Source organism: Harpegnathos saltator, unplaced genomic scaffold (assembly GCF_003227715.2).
Source record: "Harpegnathos saltator strain DR-91 unplaced genomic scaffold, Hsal_v8.6 scaffold124, whole genome shotgun sequence".
NCBI lineage: Eukaryota > Metazoa > Arthropoda > Insecta > Hymenoptera > Formicidae > Harpegnathos > Harpegnathos saltator.
This window is the reverse complement of record NW_020229900.1, coordinates 100,211-119,846: the sequence shown is the minus strand read 5'-3', so window position 1 is coordinate 119,846 and position 19,636 is coordinate 100,211. Positions and strand designations below refer to the sequence as shown.

Sequence of the window (19,636 nt, the reverse complement as noted above, 5' to 3'; positions counted from 1 at the left end):
TTGCGTTCTAGTCGTCTATCGCCTAGTCGTGGCGCGTATCTCGTCTCTTCCTATCGCACTCCTGCGCCGGATATCGCTTGTAATTCTGCTCCTTGAGTGTTCGCGCCCTTGACTGTTCGCAATACCGCATGTTCTGTATGGCGATTATACGTGTGTGTCTTTTGCTCCAGCGTAAACTGAGTGAACAAATTTTCATCTCCTACAAGTCCCCCCGCTGGAGGAGAGAATTCACGATCGCGAGTCTTTGCACCGAAATATCGCGATTGACTCTGCCTTCGTGACAAGTTGTTGCATTTTCGTGGATGGGAATGTGAACGTCGCTGCTGAAAGATACACTTGTATCTTCATGGCGTGTTATTCAGAGGCAGCGTGTAAAACCATAATAATTTTATTTTAGTCCTGCCTTATAAGTTAAGCCTTTGATAATCTATTCTATCCATTAATTAACGATGAATTAACTAATTATGTTATTCAGAGACATTCTCCCAGAATGCTTTAAATTTGGTATCCGCACTAAGAATATTCGGATCCTTCGGGCGATACTCGCAGCAGGATCTTTTATTTAATTGCTTATTTTCAGGTACTTCATAGCCAATGAAATGCAATCACCGGCGAATTGTCAACAAACCGCAACTCTTGAGGTTTGTGTTTATAATTGTGAAACCTTTTTTTCTTAATTCAGTGACAGTAAAATTACTTTTAATAGATACCATAGATTCAATAAATTCAATAGATAAATAAATTCAATAGATTTCAATAGATTTAATAAAATAAAACAAAGCAGAAGAATCATTTAGACCGCAGAGGAGAAAAGCTTCCTGACGGATTTGATATTAAGAAGAAAGAACATTATCGAGAGAAGATGTACGGACACGAACACGAGTAAGGCCAAGTGAGAATGTTACAAGGGAATTCTTGATGATATATCAACGGATATATCAGGGCGTATACGCCCCGCAGTTAAAAGGTTAAATCAACCTTAGACTACTACCCCTCCGGGTAGTTTAAGCTGTGTTTAATACAAGACCAAATCATAAGAGAGTGTCTCTGAATACAAATGTCGTTAGTCTCTTCTTACGCTATTGTTGGATTACGTCTAAGCTAAAGTCGTTTTGTCTCTGAATAGCACCCATCGAGTATAATCTGATATTCACAAGACTTACACTAAACTCAGATAAAAATACGAGTCGTGCGTTTGCACTCGCGCCTATGTAAATCGACGACGTAACAGTGGAAGGAACCGGCACGGCCGTTGTAATTCATTATAATCCATTCATATTTTACTACCTCTACGACCGATATTCCGCTTTATGGTATTCGCGATAAAAGTATCATGCTGCAGATATGACTGCTAGTTACATGCTTTACGCTCACACACACATATACATATATATATATACATATATACACATATATATATATACATACATCAGTTCTAACTATTAACTTTAGATACAGTTTGTCGACCGTCCGCGTGAAACGTCCGAATAGTTGTCTGCTGCAAATCTCGACGACTGATCCCCGTTGGTCGGCGAATGAAACGGCAATGACTCTTAGTCTTCCGCGTACGCGAATCGCGAAGACCGAGCCGCCTCTCGGCTGGTCATCATCGGTGTGAGGGATCGATGAGAACGGAAAGTTGAAGTCCTCTAATTCGTTCGCACGAGATCTTCTGCTCCGCGTCTTTGTGTCGAGTTTGCATTGTTACGTCGAGGTGTGAGAGGATATGATCGGTTCGGTGCTATCACGTGGTCATCTCCAAGTATCGCTTGGTCTCTATAGAGCCGTAGCTGTGCGAGTACCGGCCGCTGTACGATGCCCTAGACCATGCTCCGGCCCTGTTCGAGTAGCTGTTGCACGCGAACAGGGAATTCATGCCGTTGGGTTTGTCGATCGGCACACCTTGGCCCCGTCCGCCGTGACGCGAACTGCCGCTCCTCGAGCGGCTGCTGTCCGTCAACAGTGTCCTGGGATCATCGTCGGTGCCAACTTCGGTATATGGCTTGGGTTTACGAGAGCAGCTCAAGTAGAGCCCAGCTATCACGGCCTGTGAATCGTGCGACTTGTTATTTTTACCTCGCTGCCGCCGTTCGACGTCTCGCGAACGTCTCCGATCGGTTTCGATCGTGCCGATATTTCATCGTTCTTTTGTTTTGTTTCTTCTTTTTCTTTTACGATGGGATTATGTCAGCTTGGGGCTAATAGGAACGTCGGCAATCGGGTGGGTTGAGAACTCGAGGTAGAGATCGGGTACTCGTGTTGGATTCGTATTACGAAGCTTCCTGCGCGATGTAGTTCAGAGAGAGTTTCTAATTTTATATTTAAGGGGTTAGGCCACCTTGGACGGATTAAAATCACTGTCATTTCCGGAATTTATTCTGAGGACATAACAAAAGAAATACAAAAATGGAAATAAGGTATTTATTAAGTAACTCTTTAAGGGAAAAAAAGTATTTTTTTTGTAAATATTTTTAACAAGATGGCGACTTTGAAGCCAAGACACCGGGAATCCTTTTTGACCGACGTTCTCAACGGTGTTCAGTCTCACGGCTACAGCATTGGACGTAAAACAAAAACGAAAAAAATTTTATTATCTAGATGCCAGAAACTGAAGAAATACATATGGATATTTAGAAATATTTATTTTTGTGGAAATGGTAAACACTTGAAAAAAAAATTTCATGTTTTGACCTAAAAATTTCGTGCAAAAGTGTTAATTGTAAAAAAGTTTTTAATATTTCGCAAAATTTATATGTACTTCTTCAGTTTCTAGCATCTAGATGATACAAATTTTTTCGTTTTTGTTTTACGTCCGCCGTAATGCTGTAGCTATGAGATTAAATACCTCTGAGAGCGTCGGTCAAAAAGTGTCTTCAACGCCGCCATTTTGTTTAAAATATTTACAAAAAAATACTTTCTTCCCTTAAAGAGTTGTTCGATAAATATCTTATTTTTATTTTTGTATTTCTTTTGTTATGTCCTTAGAAAAAATTCCCGGACATGACAGTGATTTTGACCCGTCCAAGGTGGCCTAACCCTTTAGGAAATATTCAAATGATATATTAGGAATGTGATTTAGTTTTGAGATTTTTTCCTTAGAAACTGATTTCCTTAAACAAGATAGTAAACGAATATCCTAAACAAATATTTTCCTTCATTTTCTACAGCTTTTTCCCATCTTTCTGGCAAGAGATGGATTCCGAAGAAAAGATTCTTCTGTGGAGTTGATCCAATTTTCAACAAATTTGCGCACTTGTTCGAAGTTATGAAAATATGTATCCTCTAAAACATATTGCATCGACCAGAACAAGTGAATATCGGATGGAGCAATGGCTGCGTTCAGCAGAACAAAATGATCAGTGAGCGCTTAGTGATTATTGTCTGTGACTGGAGCATTCTTTTAGATTCTTCATAGACCCAGAAGTATTTGCCAATCAGGAGCGAGAATCCCTAAGCGCTCACTGATTATTTTGTTCTTCTGAATGCAGCCAATGTCTCGTGGATACGCGGTGTGTGCTAAGACTTCCCATTCCAGCTCTAATAGCGTTTGCTTCACTGATAATACAACATGAGGTCGAGCATTGTCGTGAAGAAGAATCACTTTGCGTCGTTTAGTCGCAATTGGTGGTCCAATGCTTGCTTCAATTTGTATAAGGTAAACGTACTGAATTACGTCACTGACCCGTATTGCGCCACCTTAGCTTATTCTATGCGTGTAATAAAAGCGCACAGCTGAATAAAAGTTGTCTAAAAATTACCGGAAAGAGGTTGTGATAGTGTGTCAAATGGCTCCGCTAAAGTAAGTATACGAAAATGTAATTTTCCGTGAAAACCAATTTCAAAAGCCTATATCAAAGATCTGTCACTTTTGATTATTTTCGACTGAATTTGCTTCTAAATGATTACTAACTTACGAAGTGACATTGTGCCTCATAATATGATAAAATGAGATATTTGTGGATAGTAATATAAAGTGTTTTAGTTTTGTACGATTAAAATATAATAAAAGATGATAAAAAGGTATATTATAAAGTTATATGGTTTTTATATATAATATAATATAATATAATATAGAGAGTGGCGTCATTTGGTACATAATCAGTGGCGTAAATTGAGACTTACAATTTCAGTGGGCGTAATTTGCAATTTACACTTAATTCTTTTATGTAAATAATAGAATTAAATAATATAATTTATATAAATAAATAATCTTGTTTATTTATTTCTAATTTGTATGTGTGTTTTCGATAATTTACGATAATAACTTTTAAGATTCATAATCTTACCTAACACCACTCTTTTAAAATAAACTCTCAGAAATTATCTTTGTTTAACGTCGGTTGTTAATTCGGTACGTTTACCTTAAGTACTGTCGATAATCATCAGCAGTGACAGTTTCATACAGATTTAACAGTTCATAATACACAACACCTTCTTGATCCCACCAAATACATCTTACAGTGATAAGTATGAACTGTGAGTATTGCGCCTCGAAGTGGATGTTGCTGGTTGGCCTAGATCAACTCGTAACTTTTTTCGTTTGAAATTATCGAAATAGAAAAATAGATTTTTCATCCTCAGTAATCCGATACAATCCGATACAAAAAACTCTTCATTCTTTATCTGGCGATCAACGAAATGCAAATTCGGTTCATTCGGTTCGCAATGGCATTTTCTAATAATTGATGTGGAACTCATTTTCCTCCTTTATATATCTTTCCCATATCATGTAAACGTTTAGCAACTGTTGTACGATGAACATTTAATATTCTGGCAATTCTGAAGTGGATTGTGTTAAATTTTCGTCTAATAATGCTTGCAAATTTGCATTTTCAAGCCGTTTTGATTGTTCCGAGCGATCTTTGTCGTTAACATTGAAACCATCACTTTTAAATCGTCTAAACCAATTTTTATGTCTTAACACGTTCGCGACAATCAATAAATCCATTGGTTCACTCTAAAGGACGCACAATTTATTTTTTAATATATTGCTTCTTTGCGTTTGTTTTATAACAAATTTGCTATAATTGTCTGATCGACAAACCATGTTGCTAGTACACAGATACGTTTCTCATGTAGCCGTAGTTATGATATATAGAGCCCCCGATACACACAGAGACTTTCAGAAGCAGTGCAATGTTTCATAGTGTGTGACCCACCGGTGGACACGCACGTCTATTAATATAAACCAGTGTGACCCACCAGTGGGTCACGAAGTCGCGAACGTGTTAATTGATGGATTAACATCACCCTAAGTTTCTATTAAAATTCTATGACTTTCAGCCGCCGTTTTCTCCCGATTAAAAAACAACTCGCGTCGAAAATGCTCCATTTTTAAGATGGTGTCAACACGATTTTTACTGCGTCTATTGTTAGTAAATGACTGAATATCATGGATTAATACTACAGGATCAAGAAACAATAGCAACTGATTGGAATGTCTTCGACAAAACTGACATTAATGTCATCTCTTGCAAAACCCTCAAAACTAAATCACACTCCTAATATTTCATCGCACGCGAAAGGTGAGACGACGTTCGTGACGAGAATCGAAATGGTATCCAGGATATGCGATGTAGTTTCGCAACGCGAGCGTCAAGTGAACGATACATACCACTAGCATGTGAAGCAAGATGATGAACATGGAACCGTTTCTGAAACCGATGTTGTCCAATAGAATTCCAGCGACGCTAGGGCCGATGAAGGCGCCCAAGGCGAAAGTACTCGTCCATAATCCACTAACTAGGCCGTAAGTCTCGATATTGTTCGGGAGTCCATAGGAGCTTGACAAGAGAAATCGATAAGAGAATATTTTTCTAAAAATTCCATTCACGAGAGATGCATCTCGGGAACATATGTATCTTTCTCAACGAATCACGCGCATGACGAAAATCGTCTAGAGGACGCTACAGTCACTCCGACTTGCGCGACTTACACGGATGTCCTTAAGGCGTCGGTGAAACTGGCAACCAGTTGTGCTGCCATGCCTAAGCCGTGTATCACAAGGCCGCAAATGGTTACCCATATTGTAGTGGGCAACGGGATGAACGGTGCTGGGCCGATCAAAGAGAATCCGATCATCACCAAGATACAACCAGCGACAGTTGCCACCTGAAAGATACTGTATTCTTTTAGAAACGACGCACACATGCACTCTAAGCGAATTAAATGTCCCGGGGCCGACGGACGAGCGAGACATTCGCATTCAATAGCGTCCGGATTGATTTTCGCACCTTGGGGTGTGAGTGTTTGTCGCAAAGCCAACCCCAGACTGGCGCGGCCAATGCGTACGTGCCACCGTTGATGACGAACATTAGGCCCAGTACTACTGGGCTCAGGTTGAATTGCCTCAAGTGCGGTTCCAAGGTCGCTTGTAGGAATCCGATGCTCACGCTCGTCGCGATTATCGACATGGACGCAATCAGCACGCCGGGAATCTTGAGGAGTTTTCTCACCCCTGCGAATATCGTGCGAAAGGCGATTAGAACGTAGGTTGGGTCGCATGCTGAACACATCCGCTCGAGAATCGTACCTCCGGTGTTGCGGTCATCTTGTTCATGGTCGTTGTGAACTGGTAGGACGAACGCGGTCATGACAGCTGCCAAGAACAATGCCGATCCGAGCACCACGAACGGGGTCGTGTATCCACCGACCTAGCGTGTCCATATTCCGCATGGGCGAAAGCACATTTATAAAGGACAAAAATGGACGGATGATAGGACTTGGATATTGACAGTTATAGTTGACGTCACAGTTCAAATTAACGTTAGGGAGATTAACATGTTGCGGAGACTGCAGTCTCTTTAATGTCTTTAATGTTTGGAATTTTAAAAGTTGCTTCGTTTTTGGGGGATGAAACGTGATATGTCTGTAAGTTTTGCTTGGTAAACCTTTTCATCAGGGGTAATATGTGAATGAACTAATCGTTCTGTAAAAATATTACTCACATGTTCGTAAATTGTTTGAATATTGAGCAAAATACTGCAATTATATGTCCGATCGTGAGTGCATGTTAATATTAATTGGATGTTAGGATTATTGATATCGCGAGTCGATAATTAATGTTGCGCGTGATTAAACGGGTCGTTCAACGTATCACGTTCGTCTGAGGTAAAAGGCCTGTTTCGAAATATGTTTCGGAAACTTTGGTTTTAGTTATAAGATTGGTAGACCTTAAACTAATTTAGACACGTTCAGTAATTGATCAGCTGATCACGCTTGGACGTTCACAATTATGTATTATTTCGTTTACAAATTTGGTTTCAGCTATTAATTTAGATAGAGAATTCGATAAATTTTCTACTACCTATTATCTTGATAATTAATCAGCTGATTAATTACAGAACGTATTCACATTTAATTCTTTGAATGTTGTGGACGCATATATGCCTTTGTCCATTTTTTCGATCTCACACGTACTGCACTGACAATTATTAGTGTATGAAATGAATATATATACGTTCGTTAACAACAACAGTAAACAAAAAAAAGAAATTCCATTTATATAAGCTATTGTTCTGTCTATTTCATTTAACATATAGGTATTTCGTATAAAATGTTCGGATCAAATGAGCAGTGCACGATTAGCAAGAAGAAAATGCATTTGTAAAAACAAAAAAAGAAGCGACATGCGATATAAATGCAGAAAATGCGATGTTGATTTGTGTATTGATAATTGCTTTTGTGAGACCCGTCGCACTCAAATTAATTATTAATTTTAGTGAATTTGAAATAGGTAGTTTCAATTTTTTACAAAATAATTAAACAATTTTAATTATATCAATATACAGGATGTCCGGGATCTTTTGGAAATGAAAAATTGTGAAGATTAATTAGATCAAACTGAGAAGAAAAGTCAAGTACCATTTTGCAAAAATCGTAATAGTTATTAAGTTATTAATGATTGAAAATGACAATTTCTAGAAGCTCTTTTAATTGATAACTTGAAAATTTGTGTTTTAATTTTTGTTTTGTTTAATTTGTGTTTTAAATTTATTTGCAAAAGATAAGGGACTGTTTTGTTCAGAATGACTTGATCTACAATTATATGACGGTTATTGTGTCTAGCGATAGATATGAATATTGAACTTTGAACCCTAAATCTTGAACTTGTTGCTAAACACAATAGTCGTCATATAATTGTAGATTAGGTTATTCCGAATAAAAAAGTCTTTTTGCAATCATTTAATTGATAACTTTAATTGAAAATTTGCATACTCATGTACGCAAATTTTCAATTAAAGTTATCAATTAAAGGAGCCTCTAGATGTGGTCATTTTCAATCGTTAATAACTTAATAACTATTGCGATTTTTGCAAAATGATATTTGACTTTCCTCCTCAGTTTAATCTGATTAATCTTCACAATTTTTTATTTCTAAAAAATCCTGGACAGTATATAAAAGTTTTTTTTGCTAAATGAATCTGCTGTAGATATAAAGTATTTATGTGATTTAAAAATGAATATTTTGTTGTTTAAAATATAAGTTTAGAGTTTTCCATATTTTTTGTTATATTTATCAGGTTTAAATATTCAGATTCACTAATATTTTTAAATTGAGGCATGTTTAAAATTTTAATGATTTTAATAAGATAATTTATGCTCGAAAATTATTTTCTTGCATTATTTAATTTGTCGTAACTGAAGAATTACAATTATTACTTGGTTGCGCCTTATACAATCAATCAACAGAGTTTACACTATGCAGAAAAATATTTCGTCCTTAGCAATCGCAATTGCGAGTCGCGTACCATTCTCACGTTTCGGAGCGTTTCGGCTGGGAATACTCAGCATTCAAAAGTTTAAGGCCTACTAACTAAAACTTACAGCTAAAACCAAAGTTTCCAAAACTAATTTCGAAACAGGCTTAAAGTTCGATGTTCGAAGTTTAAAGATCGAGGAGTGTCTCTGTCGGTACAATGTGCGTGCATTGAATGGTACCTGATAGAGTGCACCACCTACGGTGGGACCCACGATGAGACCCAGGCCGAAAAAGGTCTCCAAACTGGCGAATGTTGTAGCGACATTGTCGGGAAATTCCATGGCGATGATGGCGAAGCTGGCCGTCAAGAACGCGCCGTTTCCCATCGCTTCTATAATCCTGATCACGAAGGACAGAATTATAAAAGGATAGTGGCCGTTGACTTTGTCCAACAGACCGAAAAATATGGCGCATGTCGCGGTGGTCAAGATGCCGCCGTTGAACAATATCTTTGGTCCGATTCGATTGAGCTGCGGATACAACACACGCGATTCATTATTAAGTTTTCAAACTCGGATTGAAAAAGGAGAGAAAAATTTCGCACGCGATGCGATTTTCAAAATAGAACCGACGCTTTTTCAACGTTTTTTCGAGAAGTACATTTCGTAGAATGCTCCGATAAACAATTTTCGTCGAATGTACTCGCGCGTATTATCTTTATTTATGCGAAAACATGATTGTGTTTTATCGAAATCCGTAATAATCAGTGAGCCTGAAGAACTGCAGACGTCGACGCTCCGCTCTGAGACTTGAAATCATTGCGTAGGCGGTCTCGGCGGGATTCACGTGCTTAAATATATTTATCATTACTTTCTCATACATATTTTCACAGAAAATTATCTCTGCGATGATAGTTATAACATTTGTGACGAATATTTCCGCGCTTAAGATTACTACTATTTATTACGCGAAAAGGGAACAGCTCCCGGTGCCGAGAATACTCGCGGGAGAAATAATCCACAATCTACGGACAAATTCATGCCGACCCAGTCGGACGAATATCGCTTCGATATTACGTTTTCCTCGTTTACGTTACGTTCGTTGCTGTTATTAATCGTGCCGAGATTCAGCATCGTGCGCGTTCGCGCTCGCATGAATTACGTTACGTATCACCCACGTGTTGTCCGTAGAGCGGGCTCATGATGAAGACCACCAACTCAAAGATACCGAAGACCAAGCCATATTCCGACGGCGACGCGCCCTTTTTCTCCGCCTGCGAAAACAAAGAAACAGAGAATAGTCATCGATGAGAAATGTAATGCGCGCGTCGCGTCGATTCGCGACTCGCGACGACGACGACAGCGGCGAGTCGCTCGAGCTCGCTCGAGGATCAGTAGGCGCGTCGTGCTACGCAGCAACTCGGTCCATTATCTCGCCGCATTGCAATTAATTCTCGTCGAGATAATATCCCGATAAACTTTGGACGCTCTCCACGCGCGAGATTACAGGCCAAATTATCGAACGTCGCGATGCTGCGTTCGGCTACGTCGTGGATACATAGAAAACACCCTCGGAGATATGTCGAGCGATAAGGAAAACTACGACACACTGTGAGCCTCCGTCGCAGTCATCCTCCGAAGGCTCCAGCTGGAAAATCGATTGTCCAGTCGGCCGCAATTGTGTACCCAGAAAAAAAGTATGCTATTTATAGAGTGATCTTTCCCATAGTCTCATATTCCAAGCGAAGCCTTTTACAGAAAAAGGATTCCTCTTCCGATGAAGCGATTAAAGTGAACCATTCATCTAAAATTTATTAGATACTATTCTAACTATTTTCCTCTTATTTCAAGAGGATTTCCTCTTGTATTAATTAATTTTGCTCTTATATGAAGAGGAATATCTTGATTTGAATGTCCGCTTGTTTTGTTTAGTCATGCTCTGCCTTCAGACATGAACGACAAAATAACCATATCAGGTCAGGGTCAGAATATTTAGAACGCTTTTTGTCACGCAATTAAGTGAGTGGTCGATTTCTCACAAAAATTATAATTCTATACGTTTTTAGGGTCGCTGAGTTCGAATCTGTCATCAGAATTTCGAAAAAATACGATCCAAAATGGAAGACGCAATATGGCGGCTTGAAAGGATATTTAGTTGACAAATCCGTACAAAAGCTATTATTCTTTGTATTTGATTGAATCCCTAGGTCAATTTTAATAGCAAATTAGTGTTTAGTGCATCTAAATTTATGCAGAAACACGTGTCGCTTTCTTTGCAAAGAAAAATCACCATTTGTCGGAACAATAATAAATAAATTATTTATAGTAAAATATTCGACAAATTTTTGAACCATCTGCACATATGTAACGAATTCAAGACTATGAATGTAAAAAGAAAAACGTTGAAGATTATCGAATTCTAATGCTATTCCACAATTTTTGTGTTTTTCTTCAATATTTTGTTTATACCATGAAAAATACTAATATAACAAAAATTCATCAACGGATTCGTAATCAGCGACTTAAAATGATAAATATAATATAGAAAACTTGCTCCTTTGTAGAAAAACAATACTTAGAATATCAACTTTTCAGCACAATTCTACAAATTTTCGAAATTTAGCTTCAATATTTTGTTTATAACAAAAAAAATACTTTGTTGTACTCAAACCTGATAGCGAATTAATAATCAGCGACCTCAAAAACATAAATTTAAGTAGAAAACATGTTTATGGGGGATTTTTTTTCAGAAACAAATTTATTCTAAAAGAACCCTTTTTTTCGTCTTAATTTGTTCATAACAAAGAAAATATAAATAATATTGATGAAATCAATGAACATTTATCATAATTAAGTATTCAAATAGTAGATAAACAAAAAAGAATCATTAAAATTGATGAATCCTATGAAATAGATGGTCTCTTTTTTGTAGCTGCACTGCTAAACTGGTGCAATAAGCTAGAATGAGAAAACTTATATTTGTCTCACTTTAACTTATTGCACCAGTTCAACAGTGCAGCTACAAAAAACAGACCAAGAATCAGAAAATGAAGAAAATATAATCAAATACAGTTTACAATCTATTGCAAGAAGTTGAATAATATATTCTTTTTTTAACTATGTTTCATACAATTGTTATGATGGTTATGATGAACATTTTTTGTAGCTAAGAAGTCCATAACTGATAACCGACAAAAAACTGATTGGAAATTTATTTGTTATGATAATCTTATTTCATTCGTGTTTATTTATTGTAAGACTGGAGCCAGAAGTACATCTATATATATTATTTTTCACTGTACATTATAATAATTTTTTCAAATTAACCAGTATAACCAGTAAGAATAAAGTATAGTAAAAATAAATAATAATCCGCTTAAAAAAAGATTAAATAATCTGTATATAAGAGGAAATTTATATTAAAATCAATAAGATTTGTATTATACTTATAACATATAATCTCCCTCTAACTTTAAGAATATAATGTGTTTATAATATTGTTGCGCTCACTCTCGCACTCGCGCTTGCACTCAGGTAAATGAAAACACTCGCATAAGAATAACAAGCTTTATTATTTACAGCGCAGCTCACTCAAGCTTTAAACAAGAATAATTCTCTGATCTACAATTCTCGCGTCTGTCTACGATGACAGCTTGCCAGAGACTCTCTGTCAGCTGTTGTTGTTTTCTTCTTATCGATTTTCCGTCTTTCAGACAATTTTCGTTCAGTTGTCAAAATCAGTATCAGATGCCTAAGGCTCACGGACAACGGACGCTATCACAAACCTTGTGGCTCGGACACAACAATATTTTCTCTTAATCTTAGAGGAATCCTCTTGAGGCCATATACAGGGTTCTCAAAAAGTCTTCGAACGATAAAATATCTCGAAAACAATCAGTTTTTGGAAAAAATGTTTCAGGCAAAAGTTGTAAGGTTTAAAATGATCTATTTACTGATCTTATCAGTTTGACCTTGGCTAGCGTCAACAAGATTAGGGCAAAGTCACCTTGAACTTTTCAAATGGAATGCCCTACATTTTTTGGCATATTCTTATAACGTATTTCAAGAGCTTCCCAAAACACTACAACAAAGTATTTTTTTGTTAAGTACATCCCGAGTTATGAAGCTTCAAAGTTACAGTACCGTCGGCATTAGCATTACCCAAGGTGTACCGCGTGGAGGTTGTACGATGAAAAGTTCAAGGTGACTTTGCCCTGACCTTGTTGACGCTAGCCAAGGTCAAACTGATAAGATCAGTAAATAGATCATTTTAAACCTTACAACTTTTGTCTGAAACATTTTTTCCAAAAACTGATTGTTTTCGAGATATTTTATCGTTCGAAGACTTTTTGAGAACCCTGTATAAGAGTAAAGTCCTTTAAAATTTCGATGATTCCGCTTGTTCTGAAATTACTTTTTTTTTGGATATGAGCGACCTGAGAGGCGCGAAACGTTCAAAGCTCTCGATGTTACAATAACCGAAACCGTTTACAATCGTAAGTGCGATTAAAACAATAATACTTCGGGTGAGTTTGATTTTATTGCTTTCTGCCGTTTGTTATCTCTGCTCGCACGGGACGGGACGGGAGTTGGCGTTGCATTTTTATCCTTGCAAGTCTGCAGCAGAAGATGCGATATTGTTGTAAAACGTTAAGCGTGCACGTCTTCTTGGCGATAATCGCGTGCAAGCCGCGTGAAAATTGCGACGCAAGGAATGCGCCAAGTTTGTTCGTTCGATTTGACGCGGATATGAATGTAACGCATTGTGCAGCGGGAGAAGTCACGATTAACAATGTTCAAATCTCTGCGTTTTCCCCCCAAAGTGTCCTGCGACAGCTCCTAAATGGGTGCGCGAGGAGATTGCGTGCTTTTTCGTTCTTCGTCCATCTCAATAGCCGTTCACGTGGATCTCTAAATCGGCGATTAAGAACGACCGTGACTCGGAGAAATGTTTTCACGTCTGGTCCCACGTGATCATTTGGACAAATTGAACATGATACGCTATATCGAGGCTAATTGACCGCGCGACGACGATAAAATTTATCAGTTCCTATCCGCATCCGGCATTTCACAACGTCGTGCATCTCCCGTGGCTAGTCGGTGAAATCTCCATTGATCTTGATGATTTACCGATTCTTTTTACTGTTTCTATCCTGACACATTCGCGGTCCCAAGAGAATATTATAATATCTAAAGAATTACTATTAACAGTTATGATATCTAAAAAATTATCACGCGCGTGCGATGTTAACTTAGTATTAGTATCACCAATCGTGCCGCAATATCGCTAGTGAAATGTTTCTTCGATGTCTTGGACGGAAATGATTGCGAAATAACGCAGTTGCGGCACCAAGTTAAATCGACGAAATCGAAAATGTTTTTAGTTAAGATTTCAAACGTGACAGTGGACGTATATGAGCGCGTGTCACTGATGATAAGCGATCAGGCTAGTTGGAAGCAAAACAAGCCGCTCGAAATACTGATGACGACTTGCCTCGTCTCTCTGCGAGCGAAACGCGTCGCGGGAAAAAAATACAATTTGGAAAGGTGGTGAAAGCGCGTTCGCGCTGAAAAATCCCTGTTGAAAAATTGCCGGTTTGCAACAAATGCGCGAGGCATTTTAATCATACAAATTCGCAGATAAATCCTGAGCGTGATTATCGCGATCACATAGGAGACAAAAGTGGCAGATCGAGCTTGACTTCGTACGACGAATGGAAGCTGAAGAATCGTGACGGCGTTGTTATTCACACGACGCTGAATGGGACCGAGAGCATCGCGTCTTTTCGCCCTATTAAAGCGTCTTTGAACGATTTTATCTGCGGGAGTTATTAATACAATAATCGGGCATGCGCGAACGGCCTCGCGTGTCCACGCGTGGTGAAGTCGACGTTGAGCTTGGCGAAGAGCGTCAGGCAGATAATAAAATCCCCGTCGAAATAATAAGCGTCAGAGATGCGTCAGTGGTGCGATGACGATGGTGTGACAATTTGACAAATGTGTCCAAGGCTGACAGATCAGCCATAGTCGCATCGGTCGACGGCCACGGGACGAAAAAATCGGCCGGATAAATGGCGCTTATCGCCTTGTTAAATATTAGCCTCTCTCGTGGCGGGGCACGAGTCGGCAGAGTCGAGCAACAAATTGTTTATCCGACACGCGCAGCTAGAGTTTCCAATCTCAGATACAACTTAGGATTTCGGGATTTTTTGGATTCCATCCCGGGATCCCGGGACTAGTCCCGGGATTATATATATACCTATATAAAGAATCGTAAATCGTATATAAAGAAAGAAACAAAGAATATTTACAAATAATAGAATTATTTTATTTATAGAATGTTCATAGACTTTTATGAATATTATGACAAACAAAAAATAAAATTTTAATAAAAATAAAAGCAACTTACATTAATGATTGCACAAAAACCGTTATAATTAAAAACCTCGAGGATCCCGAATTCGAGTCTGTGTTGCGCCAGTTTATTCGCGAAATTAAAAATGGAAAATTCCCTTAATATTTAAAACAAATAAAAATAATACATTGAATTAAATTTAAAATATAAATACACATTTCTCTAGCGAATGATCTAAAATATTAGTAATAAATAATAATTATTAAAGTAAAATTTTTGTAAAACGTAAGTATTATATAGACGCTAAACATTAAATTTTGAAATCCTGAAATCCCGGGATTTGTGATGTTGAATCCCAAGTATTTTCGGGACCAAAAATTTGGCTGGGATTCCAGGATCCCGGGATTGGAAACCTACGCGCAGCTAATGATATTAGAGATTATCTCCCGAATTTTACGACGAATGTGTACATGTTTCTCTCGTCTTTTTTTCTCTTTCAAGGCAGACCACGCTTTGCGCTCTGTCTGATGATTTTGAGCATTTAAAATCCACGATGCAGCGAGATTTTCGTCGGCTGATTACACACGTCGTGACACGTCGCGGCGCTTCAGAAAACGTTGTACGTTGAATTCGACTCGAACTGTTCTCGAGCAGCAGCGGAGATTCGGTCGAAGTGACTGCTGCCGGTTGCCCGTATCGTTGCGAAGCGATTACTATGTAACGAATCGCACGCGTGACACAACAGCACTTCGTTTCATATGTATCAACGAGAGTTTCATCATGGAACTTTTTTCTCCGTTGCGGAAGCCTGAACAATCTCTCGCGTCGTTGTGCGGCAAGATACGCGAGGGTTCGCCATTCATACTGTCTCGTACATTTCGTACCCTTAAAAGACCGCAGAAGAGAGTAAGCAGGAATGTGGAAACGCGTCGTTGATGCTGCAGATAGTTTGCTGGGCGATAAAATCACGCGGTTGCGATTCGCGGGATGCCTCCTTCTCCGCCGAATCTCGGTCGGCGAATCAGTGGACAAGCGAAATACGACGGAGATAACGACGTATCTGACACGTAAGCAATTAGCTATTCTGACCAATCGACGGCGCGCTGAGATCCGTTTTAATTAACAGTTCGCGGAGCGGGCCATTTCTACATGTCGTCTTGCAACGTCATCGAATGTACAGATTTGTGTTTCACAAAAAACCGCGAGAACTACAACGGAGAAGGATGACCTGTGCCAGCGAATGCCAGGCATTCGATTTTTGTTTGGCTTCGTTCTCATTGGAGGGAGCTAGGTGAAGATATCCTTCATCTAAAGAAAGTAATTTCAGAATAAGCGGAATCATCTAAATTTTAGAGGATTTTATTCTTATATATGGCTTCAAGAGGATTTCTTCAAAATTAAGAGGAAAATATTATAAACACGCTATATTATTAAAGTTAGAGGGACATTATATGTTATATATATAATGCAAATTTTATTGATTTTAATATATTGGGTGAGTGCAAAAGTTCGTGCGGAGTTTGTGAGTAAAAGTCACACAGTGATTAGGCAAACAAAAATCTTTATTCAATCAATGATATATTCTCCATCGTTTTCTATAATCTTTTCCCAACGTTCTGGCAGCATACGGATGCCTCGATCATAAAAACTGCGCGGTTTAGATTCGAAGAACGAAGAGATGCCGTTTTTTAAGGCCTCCAAAGAGTCAAAGTTTTTTCCATTTAAATAATTTTGCAATGACCGGAACAAGTGATAGTCAGATGGTGCGATATCAGGAGAATACGGTGGATGCGTTAAGACATCCCATTTCAGGCTCTTCAGTTTGCGCAGCGTCTTTTTCGAAACGTGTGGTCTGGCGTTGTCGTGATGAAAGACGACTCCCTTGCGATTTGACAAAATCGGACGTTTCTCTTTTATTTCTCGATTCAGATTGGTTAATTGGCGACAGTACTTGTCCGAATCAATCGTTTCGCCAGCGGGGAGAAGCTCGAAATAGATTATGCCCTTGCAATCCCACCAAACAGAGAGCATCACCTTCATCGGGTGCAAACTGGCCTTTGGCATTGCGTCACCATGCTCACCTGATTGTTTCCATGTCCGTTTGCGCTGAACATTGTTGTAGAGGACCCATTTCTCATCGCCCGTCACTAGTCGATCCAAAAACGACTCGTTATTGAGCCGCCCGAGTAAAGAAACGGCTGCAGAAATTCGCTTGATTTTGTTCTTCTCGGTCAGCAAATAGGGCACCCATATATCGAGCTTCAAATCGAATCCCATCTTTTTTAAACGCCGAAAAGCGGTTGATCGGTCAACGTTTAGTGCTGTAGCAACTTCTTCTGTTGAAATTCGCGGATTATTGAGCACTAAAGTACGCAAAACATCGTCATCAATCAGAAGGTCGACCAGAGCGTGGCTCGTCTTCAAGGTTAAATTCTCCGCGCTGAAATTTAGCAAACCATTTTTTGCACAGTTCGTTTAGCTGATGCTTCATCCTGATAAACATCCTGAATGTTTTTTACGGCTGCGGCAACGTTTATTCCCTTCCGAAACTCGTAAAGCATAACATGCCGTAAATGCACCTTATCGATACTCATTTTTAAAGTGATATTTCTCGAAGCAGTTTGTATGAAAACAAATTATTTTTTTTTTAATAACAGCTGAAGACGTCACCTTTCCAACGTTATATAATATGTAGATGGAAGTATTAATGACAACACTTTACGACGCTTATAACTCCATCTATTGAAACTCCGCACGAACTTTTGCACTCACCCAATAAATTTCTTCTTATACACAGATTATTTAATGTTTTTTTAAGAGGATTATTATTTATTCTTACTGTACTTTATTCTTACTGCTTATACGTTTTTTTTATAGGGGAAGAAGAAAAAAATTATTATGAAAATTCTAGTTAAATTTTTTTTGACTTTCTGCTGAAAAAAGCATAAGAATAGAAAAAAGTATAAATTTACACATAGATTATTTAATCTTTTGTTAAGAGGATTATTATTTATTCCCACTATATTTTATTCTTACTGGTTATACTAGTTAATTTGAAAATATTATAATGTACAGCAAAAAGTAATATATATAGATGCACATGTGGCTCTAGTTCTACGATAAATAAGCGCGAATAAAATAAGATTATCATAACAAAATTATCATAACAAATAAATAAATCAGTTTTGTACCAATTGTATGAAATATAGTTAAAAAAAGGAATATATTATTCGATTTCTGCAATAGATTATAAACTGTATTTGACCAAATATGAATAAATTATTTTTGTTATATGTTACAGCAACACACCTTTTTAAAAAGCGTCCCAAATATTCTGACCCATAAACATATGGTTATTTTTTCGTTCATATCTGAAAGTAAAGCACGATTGAACAAAAGAAGTCGACATTCAAATCAACATATTCTTCTTGATATAAGAGAAAAATTAATTGATACAAGAGGAAATCCTCTTGAAATAAGAGGAAAATAGAATAATATCTAATAAATTATAGATGAATGGTTTATTTTAATCGCTTTATCGAGAGAGGAATCCTTTTTCTGTAAAAGGCTTCCTTCGCTTAGAATATGAGATTATAGGAAAAATCAAATAGAATACTTTTTGGATGTTATTATCTTAGACAAGGATCAAATGTTTGGCATCAAATAGATAAAGATCGAATGCCTATGGACAGTGGAAGAGCAATATAGGCGTCCTTCTCTCTATTATTTGAAAACCTCGAATGAAAAGTTTATGTATACATTTAAGTCTGAGGTGACGAATGTGACCGTCGCTAGATTGTTATCGTTGTGTTCCGAGAGACTACAGAGGCGACAGCAGCTGTATGTTGCGCAAGGATTCACTCGTGAGAGATTTCTCACCTATGAAGGCGCTTCTTTTCTCGAAGTTTCTGAAGCTTTTCGGTGCGTCGAGAAAAATCGCGACAGACAGAATCGTCCATCTAATTGGCTTTCGGCTCACGATCGCGCGCACTTTTCCCGCGAGACCAATCCTCTACCAAGGACTCGCGGCGCGATGGTTGTCCTTACCTCCTGCGGGTAGAAAGGCGCCTGCAGCGACACACAGATAGCGTTCGCGAAGTCGGCGATGCTGATGACGATGAGGGTGAGCCATTGTCTCTTGGTGAATTGGATAACCATTCTGCTAGTTGCGTTTCGCACTTTATCTTCTCACTCTCAATTGTCCGTGTTCTCTCGCGGATACGCTGGTCTTTCGCGACGCGGAGTGCTCTTCAATCGACTGGCGAAAATGAAATATTTTTCTCTACGACATTGAGGGCGCGATTCGATCGACTGATTGGCCGAGTCATTCGGGATGAATAATACGAACGAGTATGTGTACACCATACATTGTCCAGCACTTTCGTCGAGGATCGTTCTGTCTTGTCTCACCTCTCGCCTTGTCTTCTTCGTCACGCGGTTCGTTTTGTGCGTGAGTCGTGCGTGGCAGAATCGTCGTTGCGCACTGCGCGACGCTGATCACTTTTAAGGTTGAAACGGCCGAGAACACAGGGTCGGAGGTCGGCAGATATGTCCTACCACGGTTCTAATTCATTATCGGCT

General features: G+C 38.5%; 1 protein-coding gene across 1 annotated transcript; it reads right to left on the bottom strand.

Moving 5' to 3' along the window:
- Positions 1-19,567, bottom strand: LOC105190861 (MFS-type transporter SLC18B1). The gene is made up of 8 exons (XM_011153848.3): positions 19,103-19,567; positions 9,879-9,974; positions 8,941-9,231; positions 6,533-6,653; positions 6,234-6,457; positions 5,936-6,111; positions 5,615-5,783; positions 1-2,047 (listed from the first exon to the last, which is right to left on the bottom strand). The coding sequence occupies exons 1-8, from the start codon at positions 19,211-19,213 to the stop codon at positions 1,745-1,747; spliced, it is 1,491 nt and encodes a 496-aa protein (XP_011152150.1). The 5' UTR covers positions 19,214-19,567; the 3' UTR covers positions 1-1,744.
- Positions 19,568-19,636: the final 69 nt, after the last annotated feature.